Source organism: Styela clava, chromosome 4 (assembly GCF_964204865.1).
Source record: "Styela clava chromosome 4, kaStyClav1.hap1.2, whole genome shotgun sequence".
Lineage (NCBI taxonomy): Eukaryota > Metazoa > Chordata > Ascidiacea > Stolidobranchia > Styelidae > Styela > Styela clava.
Window position 1 is genome coordinate 3,564,799 of NC_135253.1, and position 14,041 is coordinate 3,578,839.

General features: G+C 32.7%; 1 protein-coding gene across 1 annotated transcript in view; it reads left to right on the forward strand.

Moving 5' to 3' along the window:
• The window catches only part of LOC120326107 (E3 ubiquitin-protein ligase rnf213-alpha-like), an 87,470-nt gene that overhangs the window by 8,362 nt on the left and 65,067 nt on the right, over window positions 1–14,041 (forward strand). The window contains exons 6-14 of the mRNA XM_078112314.1: window positions 375–506; window positions 571–654; window positions 3,328–3,426; window positions 3,643–3,747; window positions 5,828–5,932; window positions 6,140–6,244; window positions 7,836–7,907; window positions 9,538–9,636; window positions 9,939–10,043. Coding sequence (XP_077968440.1) covers window positions 375–506; window positions 571–654; window positions 3,328–3,426; window positions 3,643–3,747; window positions 5,828–5,932; window positions 6,140–6,244; window positions 7,836–7,907; window positions 9,538–9,636; window positions 9,939–10,043 — 906 coding nt within the window. The remainder of the gene's footprint in view (window positions 1–374; window positions 507–570; window positions 655–3,327; window positions 3,427–3,642; window positions 3,748–5,827; window positions 5,933–6,139; window positions 6,245–7,835; window positions 7,908–9,537; window positions 9,637–9,938; window positions 10,044–14,041) is intronic.

Below are 14,041 nucleotides of genomic sequence, written 5' to 3' on the forward strand. Positions count from 1 at the left end.
GATGCTAGCTACCTGGGTCAAAAAGCGTGTGACAATATGAACTAATGTCCCTAACTCATAAAAATTGGCAGACAAATAGCAAGATTACAGTCACATTATACAGCTGACGATTAATTTATGTTTGCTTTGGTGACCATGGCGGACGAACTCTATGCCCAGCAAACATTACTACCGTAAGTTACGGTATATTCTGTAACAGAGCTAAGAATTGCTCCTTTTATTGGTAAAGTTATCTTAGTTAAACAGGCAACAACTTTTAACTTTACTTTTAAGTATTACACATTGTCTGAGTTTCCAACCAAATGATATTTATAAGTGATAGTTGCCACTCCATTATTCTATTACATTATTTTATGCCATTGTATTAAATTTAGAATTTGAGAAACATGATAATAATTCGGAGACCAACAACAACAGTAGTTTGTCATTTTCTACTTCCTCTTACTGTTTGGTAGAAAGTGGGAATGATCAAAATGCTGAAAGATTTACGGATTTCGAAGCTGGAAGTGAGTACTTTCAAATTTAAATTATATTTCATTGAGTAGCATTTATTCTTCCACTCTGTTATAGATGTCGGGAGTGCAAATCAGAGTCTTCCTGCTGTTACAAAAGTGAAAAAATTCGAGACAACAAAACTTTCTGTTGTTCCAACAGGTAACCTCAGGTTCTTTCTCACAACTGGAGGGCTGTTGATATTTTTTAACTGGCAAAATATTTCAAAGAAACCCAATATTGTTCACTCAGATGAGTGAACTTTTTTCGGGATCCATATTACAAATAGATAGACTTCATTTTTCAAATTCAGGTAGGTATTTGGCAGAGATAGTGGCTGGCCAGCAAAGTGTCAATATAACCATTGCTGTATTGCTAGATTGACAAAAGAGTGGCATAGTGTTCTTTCAACAAATATCTTCCCCAATAGCAGTCTGAGTATTTTAAAATGGCTTATGTTCTAGTTCAAATCAATGGTGCGTGGAAGTTAAATAATTACAAAACCAATCCATAAGTGGTGCAGAATGAAGGTGCAGTTGTGAATGAATTTTATTTTGTTAGAGATGGATTCACTATCCACATTTATAGTTGCTTTCCTTTTGACTATGTATTTGACCCTTCATTAGCTTTATTCAAGCTTTGCGAGATCTTAGTCTACTTTTAGTGAGTAGAGTATTATTAATTTACCAGAAAAAAAAATTGTTAACTGGTATTTCAAGGTTTCGAAAATTAAAAATGTGGATAGAATATAAGACAGGTATTGTTTGAGCAAGGGAAACAAACTAAATATTGTGTCAAAATTCATTATTTTCTTTGATGGCCAGTCATGAGCAACTTCCTTTTTGTTTTTTCAATCGCCCGATATAAGTGGATTCTCAAGTACTGAGTGCAAGCACAGTATAGGTTTTTTAACTTAGATTTACAAGTCTCGCGCCACACCAAACGGTGTTTTTAATTAATTTCTCCAACGTTGTTTTTATTGGCAAAGCGGGACTTATAAACATTAAAATTCATTTTGGCCTTGCTTTTATTTGCATTCAACAGAGGTAAAATACAAAAATGTGTTAAAACGTTATTGAAAATATGTTACATTGGGTGACAAGACAATATCAATTATGAGCATTTTGTGTTTGATACCACAAGACAGTTACAACCTCAGACGCTTGCTGACTGATGTAGTGGTTTGGTCTCATTTCTGATCTCAGATTTTGATAAATGGATATGTTTTCTGTAATATGAATGTGTTTATATTCTCTCGCCCCAAATTAGTAGTTTGGCACAAACGGCTGCACTGCCGCAATAAAATCAGTAAATTGCACTCTTCTGTGGCCTCATAGGAAGAGTGAAGTGCATATTGTGTAAAAGTGTATTGTGCAAAAATAAGCCATTCACATAATGCGGGAAACCTTGTAGGAATATAATTTATACAATGAGCTGAAATTGAAAGTTGTATATCTATAGTTTTCTCACAACTTTGTAGTGTCTCAAGGAAAAGACATAATTACAAAATCATTGAACAAAATGTTATTTTTATTTGCAATTATTGTAAAAAATGTATTACTGGTACCTAACTTTTTCCAATCAATAGAATGAAAAAGAAAATTAGTTGTTTGTTGAATATCAGTAATCACAAAAAATCCCAATACTGATATACTACTATTTCGTATCACAAAAAATAAAATCTTTGACTTGAGTACTATATATTGCTGTCTACAAAGAGAAAAGGCATTCATAATGTGAATCATGTTTTGGTGAATTAAACTCAAAAAGCATAAAAGTGTGATTTTACAAATTAATATGGCCCTACTGTTTTATTGCAAAGTTTTGGTTGCTGAGTGTTTGGTATTTTATTAACAATATATCAATTCAAGATGAGTGCAATATTGCATTTCATATTGTTTTACATGCATGTCACCAGTCATGCTGCACTTTTCCATATGACTTCCATTCCACTTTTCCATTTAAATATTTGCTTGCTTATCAGGAGAAAATGGAATAGTTTAATGGTAGGTAAGATTTTCATTATTGGTAACCATTTTAAGATATATATATATATAGAACACCCTTGCAAACCTTGCTATCTCAGTTTTAAAGCAGAAGGCCGATGACTTCATGTCCTTATTCAGAAATGCATTAAACTCAGAAAGTATATTAATGCAATTTTACAACCCAACACGATTTCCCATACACACCATAGTATCTCAATTTGCAAAAATGGTTAAAGCTATTTTATATTTATCTCACATGCAACATAGTGCATTCCTTTTCTTCTATTGCTCCTACTTTCACGTAAACAGGTATCACTGGAAGCTGAAAAAATAATGACATAAATGTCTGCATTAGCATTATCTAACATAATACCAATGCTTTTGTAATGTTTTGTCATATCAATTTACAATTTTTGATCTCAAATTAATTTCATTCTGACAATTTTTTGTAATCCATTTAAGTCAGTGGTGGAAAGGGATACTACTTTCCTGAGCAGAGCTGACTGTAGTTCATATTGGTAAAAGTTTTGATGATGTACTTACTCACAGGTCAATTAGAACTGCCAAGCTTTAAACAATTTGAATTGCCACAATAGATTGGTATTGTTATTAACTTGTCTGTGGAATGGTCTGGGAAATCATATAAATGAGATCTCAGATGGCTATGAAATTTATATTGGTCAAAATCAAGCATTGGGAACAGATCTGGATATTTGAACTTGGCACCTTCATATTGTTGAAATCTGGTCAATGTGTTATTAATATATTAAGATCTATAGTTTTAAAAAACTTTCATTCCCGAAACATAATTAATAATCTTCCTATTTTATCTTACATTCATTATCAGCTGATCGACACTCATCAGAACCAGATTTGTGGAGTGTAGACTTTGAGCCATCACTTTTTGATACAGTTACCCCCGAATCCAGTAGTTCCACATCACAAGGTTAGAGATATATATTTGCTTACTTTATTTCATTTCAATGTATTTGTGGAAATTCAAGAAAATGAACTTTGGCATACATATGATGAACATTTAAAAATTTTACTGCATTCAAAGAAATTTCACTTTTAATATGGATCTTCAAATAAAAATGTGTGTATGTATGTGCGTGTACAGAATATTACCGGTAAATAACAACAAGGAATGTATTTTTTAAAGATAAACAAGACAGATCAAGTTCGAGCACCCAGTTGAATCAATCTACCCCAGACATGCCACAGCAACCAGTGCCACCCCAATTTGCCTTTCATTTAACACAATCAGGTAATTTTTTTGTTCGATAAGGATATATTAATAATTCATTTAGTATTGAGTATGATTTCTGTTGTGTGGTAAAACTTGAATGTAGCATTGTAGCATGATATTTTCTATGAACCTTGCCACATTTGAAATGAAAAACACTCATAAAATGCCATGTGTGGCATCTCTCAACTGAAATAATTTATAATATGTTAAAGAATATCTCTGAATGATAAAATGATATACCGGTAGTTTTCATCAGTTATAAAATTGATATTTGCTAGCTTTATCATCCCATGTATACTAAAGACTAGACAAGAAAATGAATGTAGATAAAAAAAAAAACTTTGTTACCTGAAGCTATATGATTTGAAATGGAGACCGACATCTTTATTTCAACAAGTGTAATAAAACTATAATCGATTATTTCAATTTTTTGTATCTGTTTGCTGAAATTCATTAGAATGAGAATTAATAGCATTGGTCAAAGCCAATTATTTTTTTTTTTTGCATGTGGTTTTTGGGATTCACTGCCCAAATAGTTTTTGCTGCTTTGAATTTTTTTCCATTTCTGTTGAAGTAATGAGAAGTAATAAGGCTTCTGTGGCCTCATAGGAAGAGTGAAGTGCATATTGTGTAAAAGTGTATTGTGCAAAAATAAGCCATTCACATAATGCGGGAAACCTTGTAGGAATATAATTTATACAATGAGCTGAAATTGAAAGTTGTATATCTATAGTTTTCTCACAACTTTGTAGTGTCTCAAGGAAAAGACATAATTACAAAATCATTGAACAAAAAGTTATTTTTATTTGCAATTATTGTAAAAAATGTATTACTGGTACCTAACTTTTTCCAATCAATAGAATGAAAAAGAAAATTAGTTGTTTGTTGAATATCAGTAATCACAAAAAATCCCAATACTGATATACTACTATTTCGTATCACAAAAAATAAAATCTTTGACTTGAGTACTATATATTGCTGTCTACAAAGAGAAAAGGCATTCATAATGTGAATCATGTTTTGGTGAATTAAACTCAAAAAGCATAAAAGTGTGATTTTACAAATTAATATGGCCCTACTGTTTTATTGCAAAGTTTTGGTTGCTGAGTGTTTGGTATTTTATTAACAATATATCAATTCAAGATGAGTGCAATATTGCATTTCATATTGTTTTACATGCATGTCACCAGTCATGCTGCACTTTTCCATATGACTTCCATTCCACTTTTCCATTTAAATATTTGCTTGCTTATCAGGAGAAAATGGAATAGTTTAATGGTAGATAAGATTTTCATTATTGGTAACCATTTTAAGAGATATATATATATAGAACACCCTTGCAAACCTTGCTATCTCAGTTTTAAAGCAAGAGGCCGATGACTTCATGCCCTTATTCAGAAATGTATTAAACTTAGAAAGTATATTAATGCAATTTTACAACCCAACACGATTTCCCGCACACACAATAGTATCTCAAATTGCAAAAATGGTTAAAGCTATTTTATATTTATCTCACATGCATCATAGTGCATTCCTTTTCTTCTCCTACTACTTTCACATAAACAGGTATCACTGAAAGCTGAAAAAATAATGACAAAAATGTTTGCATTAGCATTATCTAACATAATACAAATGCTTTTTTAATGTTTTGCCATATCATTTTACAATTTTTGATCTCAAATCAATTTCATTCTGATAATTTTTTGTAATCCATTAAAGTCAGTGGTGGAAAGGGATACTACTTTCCTGAGCAGAGCTGTCTGTAGTTCATATTGGTAAAAGTTTTGATGATGATGTACTCACAAGTCAATTAGAACTGCCAAGCTTTAAACAATTTGAATTGCCACAATAGATTGATATTGTTATTGTCTTGTCTGTGGAATAGTCTAGGAAATCATATAAATGAGATATCAGATGGCTATGAAATTTATATTGGTCAAAATCAAGCATTGGGAACAGATCTGTATATTTGAACTTGGCACTTTCATATTGTTAAAATCTGGTCAATGTGTTATTCATATATTAAGATCTGTAGTTTTAAAAAACATTCATTCATGAAACATAATTGATAATCTTCTTATTTTTGTCTTACATTCAGTATCAGATGAACGACAGTCATCAGGACCAGATTTGTGGGGTGCAGAGTTTAAACCATCATTTTTTGATACAGTTACCCCCGAATCCAGCAATTCAACATCACAAGGTTGGAGATATATATTCGCTTTATTTCATTTTAATGTATTAGTGGAAATGCAAAAAAACTAACTTTGACATATGTAATATGAACATATTAAAATTTTACTCCATTCAAATAAATTTCACTTTTAATATGGATCTTCAAACATAATGTGTGTATGTATGTGTGTGTACCAAATATTACTAGACAAAAAATTTTTTTTTATTTTTTAAGATGAACAATACAGATCAAGTACAAGCACCCAGTTGGAGCAATCTACTCCAGATGTGCCACAGCAACCAGTGTTACCACAATTTCCCTTCCATTTAACACAATCAGGTAATTTTATGTATGATGATGATATATTAATGATTTATTTAGAGTATGATTTGATCTGTGTGGTAAAACTTAAATGTAACATTGTAGCATGCTATTTTTTATGAATCTTGCGACATTTGAAATAAAAAATACTCATGACATGGTTTTCATAACCTGATTACATGCCATGTGTGACATCTCTCGACTGATATAATTTATAATATGTTAAAGAATATCTCTAAATGATAAAATGATATAGTTTTCATCAATTATTAAATTGATATTAGCTAGCTTTATCATTCCATGTACAAAAAAAGCTAAGAAAAGAAACTAAAGTAATTGTAGATAAAAAAGAAACAACTTTCTTAACTAAAGCGATATGATTCGGAATGGAGACCAAAATCTTTATTTCAACAAGTGCATCAATCAATAAAACTATAATCAATTATTTTAATATTTTGTATCGGATTGCCAAAATTTATTAGAATGAGAAATTATAGCATTGGTCAAAGTCAGTTATTAGTTTTTTTGCATGTGGTTCCTGAGATTCACTGGCTAAATAATCTTTGCTCCTACAGTTTTTTTTACATTTTTTTTCTGTTGAAGTAATGAGAAGTACGGTAAGTTGTTTTGAAATGTTTACATGACCATGTTAGAATGGTTGCTCAAGCTGGATGAAAGGAGTGCTCAAGTTTTTGATTTAAACCTTTGAGATATTTACAAAATATGGGAATGTCATACATCAACTGCACATTTTCAGTGCAGTCCCGGACATGCTAATCCTATGTTTGCTATGCCTGTAAAATACAAGTCAGGCAACAGTAATATATAGCATATTTTGATTAATAAAATTCAATTTGTTTGGTCTATACTAAAGTGTTTAAATTGTATACATACATACATACAGATAGTGTGTTGGAAGCAGGCCAAACTTTGTGTGTGCCAAACTTTTCTGCTGCCCTTGGCGAGTTTCTGATAATGATACCTAACTTCAAAAATAATTTGGGGATTGAACATAATCATAGATGTTGTTATACATTAGAGTGAATAAGTTAAATGTCAAGTAAGAGTGAAATGTTTGTATTTGTAATTAGAACATCAAACAAAGCAACTATACACATAATTTCAGCTTTCACTCTTATTTTATGAACCATGAGGCGCTCCTGGTTATAAGGCACAATAAGTCGGTCAGATTGAGTATTTATTCAAACTTGAGGTGCATCGAGCTATGACGCACAAATTTTAAGAAGTATCGGGTTACGTACAAATGCCAGCATAACCCCGTTCCAGCATTCTCCCTTAAAAAAAATCCTGGATGCCCATTTGATCACAATTGCTATATAACAATGCTAATTACAATTGCTCTAATTGTTCATTGTGTAAGACCGCGAATGGTATATAATACCGGTGCTGCCTCCTAAAATGTGCTGCCTGGGATCGGTTGCCCCTATGTCCTGCCCCTACCCTGCTCCACTACAAGCAACCTGTTATAGCTCATCAGCTTTATCTATATATATTTGCATCTTTGAGACAATCAAAGCAAATGCCCTTTTGTATCAAGACAAAATAAATTGTAATCACAATCAACAACAATATATATATATGTATTCAGCACATCCAATGCAAGGCCAACATAGTCAGCATGCGGATCATTTTCAGGCTTTACTGATACAACAGAACAGAGGTAAGTTTTTCTATTAAAATAGTAAAATTAGGTCAACTGAGTATGCCTTTAGTTTGACTTTTCAAACTTTTTTATCCAGACAATTGGTTTTAGCAATTACCGGTACTGAAATGTGCAAACAGAAAACTGAGGTATGTTATGATGAAAAACTCCTCTCCCAAGGTTGCGTTAATTCAAAGCTCAAAGTTTTGCTAGTGTTGGGCTAAAAACTGAAAGGGTCCTACTGGAGATTAGAGTTCCAGATTTTATTTATGAAGCAATTTAAATCAATGTCAATTTGTTTATAATTTTTGAATTTACATCTCAAGGTAAAGAACCTCTGGATTGTTATCTTTTTACAAAAATATCAGATTTAAAACGGCATACCTATGTTTTTGTTCAATTTTATTTCACTTTTTAAAATGTTCAATGCAAATATTTAATTTTATGAACACTCTTCAAAATACTAATGTAATATTATCATCTTAAAAGCATAATACAAAATATTTTTTATCAAATGTAAATGAATTTCTCCAATGCTATTGTCCCTCATAGCACTTAGAGCAACCCTGATTAGGTGGGATTATAGAACATCAGTATTTACTCAAAGTTAACTTAACTATATCAGTTATGGAATCTGTGGATGATTATTAAAGATCAATTTTAAAAGAGAATGTTCACTATTAACTCACTAAAACTGCAAACATAATACCAGGTCTGATAAATAAGCTCATAAAAGATCGGGTAATCAATGCATCTATTAAATGTATTCTACTTTTGGAGTTATTCTTTTTTTTATTTCATTACTACCAGTTTTTAATTATGAAATAACTTATAGTTCTCTCCAATTTGTTTCAAATGAAGACATCCTGTTTTCTACTATGCTTGACTGTTGACTCAAGACTTGAATATTAAAAAAAATGATAATTTGTGTTGACTTTGATGCAGGGCTTCCCAACAGGGTACTGGTGGAGCCCCATGTGTTCAAAGCACGATTAGGGGGAGTCCCCAGATTAAATTCTAATTATATTGAATCAGTACATTTTGTCAAAGTTGGTTTCCTAACCAGCAGGCATGATGTTGACAAAACCTTCCCAATCTATGCGAGTTGTCTTAGGGTTCTGAATTAAAAGTGGAAAAAAATAAAATAATGTAATAAACCTATCATAGCAAACTAATTGAAGTAATTTGACCGTGGAACATTTAAAATTGAAATGAATATGCAATTTAAGTACCAGAACCAAACAAAATGAAATTCTCAAACTCGACAAGCAATATACACAGGTATGTATACCTTCCTGGCAGCCAAAAGTGAGCAACTGATTTATCTTGGATTGTAGATATCACAAGTCAAAACCCACTGTACAAAATTAGATTTGCCAGAAATCTTAAAACAAATCGAGGTCACAGCTCTAGTTGCTTCTTTGCTTGTTGATAGTTGATGGAATCGTATGAATGATATTCAGAACTGAACATTTTTAGCAGAATTCGACAAAATCAAGTCATGGAATGAGGTTAAGATTTGTAACTATGGCATCTTCTTATTGTTAAAACTGGTGGATATGTGATTCAAATATCAATATTACAAAATTCAGTAATGTTGATGCACCAAACAAAATTAATAATTCTCTTATCTTTATCTTGAACTCAGATTCAACTAGAGGACACTCATCAGAGATTTGGAGTGGAAACTATAGACCATCATTTTTTGAGATAGTTACCCCAACATCCAGCAGAATTAAACTTCAAGGTTTATAAATATACAATATCTTCATTTCTTTTCAATGCATTAGTAAAAATTACACTTACAGTAGGTAAACATACAGTAAATATTTGAAAAAATGATGCAATCAAAGATTTTAAACATGGAGCTTTAAATTCAATATCCCTCCACACAAAAATAACCAGTTGTTGAAAATTGCTTGCATGACCATTAAAAGTTGAAGATTTTTCTTATATTAAGTTGTTTTTGTTTCTTTCTAGTTTCTCATTTATTTTTCTTATTATAAGCTACTAACTATTACAAAACTGTATCAAGTTTATATTTTTTAGATGCACATTACATATCAAGTCTGAACGTCCCATGGAGGCAACCTGTTCCAGGCATTCAGCAGCAACCATGGCAACCAAGATTACCCTTTTATTCAACACAGCAAGGTAATTTTTGTGTTCCATATTGATATTCTAATAATGATTTTATCTGTATTCATAAACAAAAGTGTAACATACAGTGTATAAAAAAGATACTTTTTTTTATTGATGTTATCTCGCATTCTTGCATACATAGCATTAAAAGTCAAGCCAGAAAAATAAACTAGATGTAGTTGAAGATTGAAATCAGAATGAAAATATATGATATATGACTCTGAGATTGGGTTATATAGGGCAGTTGATTCAAATTTCAAATGATAATGAGTTGAAAAGCATCTTTGCGGTTTTAGGTCTATAATTTTCTATGAATACCCAGACGCTTGCGGGCGCTGTTACCTATTGAAAACTACAAAAAGAAGGCTTAACGTAAGAAACACGTAACATGTATTACTGTCGACCATGTCTCCAAATTCGGAACAATTAATGGCCAGCGAACAAATGCAGATTTCGCAAAAAATAGCATCACCTTTGTTTTGAATACATTGTCAACACAAAGGTGGTCCGCCAAAATTTTGGTCAGAGGGGGTGTTACATGGGTCGTACCCCCTCCCCCCTCCCCGTTTAAGAAAAAGATTTTGATGTGAAATTTAATCTACAAAAAAAAAACAGCGTCGTTTTACGATCGCGCATCATGGTTTCGCGGTCAAAACGTTATTATTGTGTGCGTTATCACCGTGCAATTAACACCATGTCAGACTTTTTTCGTCTTCACGATATGTTATCTTTTTTATTCCGCTCTGTTAATGATAAATAAGAATGTGTAATTGTTGATTGCAATTCCAGAAAGCGTATTTTCCTTTCTCTCCACGAAACGAATTTAACCGCCGATATGGGCGCTCAAAAGAAGAAATGGGTTATAAGCTAATTTAAGAACTTTCTTTTCCCGACTCAATCACTTTTATAATACAAATCCCAGCGCATTGGAAAGTAAAATATAATTCATTAACATTAATTTACAACGAGTTACGGGTAAGAATAAATCGACGATAAATTTGAAACGATTTTTCATAAAGCGTGTCAACACCGTTTTTGTAAATTTAGAAAAGTGCAAAAAGATAAGTAAGACAAGTAAATAATTTATTTTATGAAAATTTCATTAGATATTGGGAAGAAATATTATTTTGACCACTAGAAATGCCATTATTGCCGATTTATTCACGTGTTTAGTTAGTATCAGTGTTTTAACCCAAAGCTGAGTTACCTAAATACTCAACACTGAGTATCAAAGAGATAACCAATTTGCAGAGTTTTTCAATTATTTCTTAATACGAAAGTAACACGAACACGAAATTAAGAGCATAGAAATGTCAACTATCCGCTTCACAAATATCGAATCCCGGGGTCATTAATAATAATATTGTTCGCTTGAAATTGGGACCGTAATTTACAAACTGTGATACTAATTCCTACACATAAGATAAAAAGCAGAACAAAATTAATTTTTGTTGTGAATGCACTCCTTTTACTAACTGTCTTTAAGATCTTCGCCGATGCGAATTCACAATTCTGTCCGAAATATAAAAACCAAACTACGCCGTTACCTGAGCATTAATAGTGCTAGTGAATAAAAAATTGCTTTAATATAGTTTAATAACATTAATTGGAATGTCGGCCGCCGAAACAATCGCGATGACAAAAAATTTACTGCAGCTTTCGATTATGACAAAATTATGAAATAAAAAACGCCGCATCGTACCGGAGTTTTCAGTCTTCTTGTAAAATAAAAATAAAAAAATATTTATCGTCAGGGCGATCGTTTCAGCGGCCGACATCCCAAATAATGTTGTTTAGAATGACAATACTCATTATTAGGTGTTCGTTAAAAATATTCGAATAACTCTATTAAAAAATACGATTTTGCCCTCCTCTAATCACGGCGCATGTAAATAATCATTGAATGGCAACAAAAAAATCAACTTCATTAACAATAAATTTCAAGTAATAGTTACCGCCGTCACTTACACATTTCACGAATTTGATCGGCGCTACATGCGGGCGTGTTTTTGTACATATAAACCATTATGACGCTACTGACATCTGCGAGTTATAGTTCTCTCCAAATTTAATTTTCGGGATTTTTAATGTTTTATTTCTAAATGCGGATTGCAGATACCCGCTGACTACGGATTAATGGTCGATGTTTAAAATAGGACTTGCAAAATATTCACCAAACACCGTCAGGCAAAGAGAGGCTGGCTACACGTAACTGCGGAATTTCGCTGTAAACGACCATACATTTTAGTTTACAGGACTTGTAAAATATTCACCAAACACCGTCAGGCAAAAAGAGGCTGGCTACACGTAACTGCGGAATTTCGCTGTAAACGACCATACATTTCAGTTTATAAACGCATTACGTCGTCGCGAATTGCAGTTTTGGTGTAATGTTCTAACTTCACCGTAACCCCGTTGGAAAAATCCTGGCTGCGCCCCTGCCGAGACTGCAATTCCGAAAATGTGATATGTTCATTCATCTGACAAAACACAATATGTTTAAGAAGCTAGGCACTAATTTCACATAAGAAAAAAGATTTGGCAATAAGGAGGCACTTTTACAAAAGAGGCCACTCTTCTAGAGATTTTAAGGCAATTTGCATAAAAACTCTTTTGATCATTTTATCCTTTTTAAATCATTGAAATGGCAGTATCACGATAACATTGAATGGTAACTGAACAAGAAGCCATGGTACTCTCTATAATTAAGCCATCTTATTGGCTTTCTTCTCCTCAAAATGAATATTAAATTTCTATAATATCCTAAATCTAAAAAATAACAATATTTGCGGCTTCAATAAAATCCAGCACACTACAGAAAAACTCTTTTTTGCTATCTAACGATCTTATTTTCTCGTCTATATTTTGATTGCTGAGTATAAGTTAAATCCCTTATTCGTCTATATTAATTTGAGAATCCAACTTTGAACAAACATATTTGTTGCTACATTTGAACTACATACTGGTAGTTTATCTTTTCTTATCATTAATATAAATAAACTGCTTGTCTGGCATTAGTATTCACCACTGAGAGTGAAAAGATGTTCTTTGTCTTCAACCACTTACAATTTGCTAACTCAAGGTCGTAGAACACGAATTTAAACTTACCGGTATTTATTTTATCAGACCACCCATATGGGAGAAAAAAATTTGTCATGAAATCGATACATTCGTTCACATGATGATTTTATTTTGTCAATACTCACAGGTATTAATAGGGCAGATCCAAATGGAAATTCAATGCAAAAAAACGAAATCGAACGGCAGAAAATGTTCGGTGCTTCACAAGTATGCTCACCAAGATTTCGCACAACCTGAATCCTCACCGGTACACACATTATGTTCAGGTTGTGCGCCATCTTGATGCGCATACTTGTGAAGCACCGAACATTTTCTGATACTTCTGGAGGAGACTGTACTGCTAATCCTTAATATACGCCACGGTAGCATGCAAAGCAATTTTTGGCTTTGTTCAAGCACAAATATACTCCGCAATTGGTACATCTAATTACCGGTTTGCTGTCACACCCAGCCAACAACATCGCTGTCTCTTAGCTTCTACCACAGCCATATGAGCAATAATGATTTCGAACCTCATTGTTGGGGTGTGGAGTAGCTGTGCCTCAGATTCGTGGTGAGGTAGTAGACAATGGTCTGCATCGCTCAAGTGGAGTCTATATTTTCTCAAGCTTGCAAAGAGATTCTGCCGAAAAACTTTGAAACGACAAAAGATCTTGTAGCATGTTACTCGCTACTCCCAGGGACTCACAATCTCTTCTGTGTAGGATCCAGCTCCAATGCAACGTTTAAAATCAGCCATAAAAGGACGAATCCCAATTATGTGCTGTTTGTCGCCGATGTTCCAACTTCGGACTTTTGATTTGGTCATGGCGCTTCCAAATGAACTGGCAATAGTTACACTCCATTTATCATGCCACTTCACAAATCTCATTTAGTGTCCTCAAGAACACAGGACGTCTTTTACTGATAACATCCCCTTTCTTTTTTTC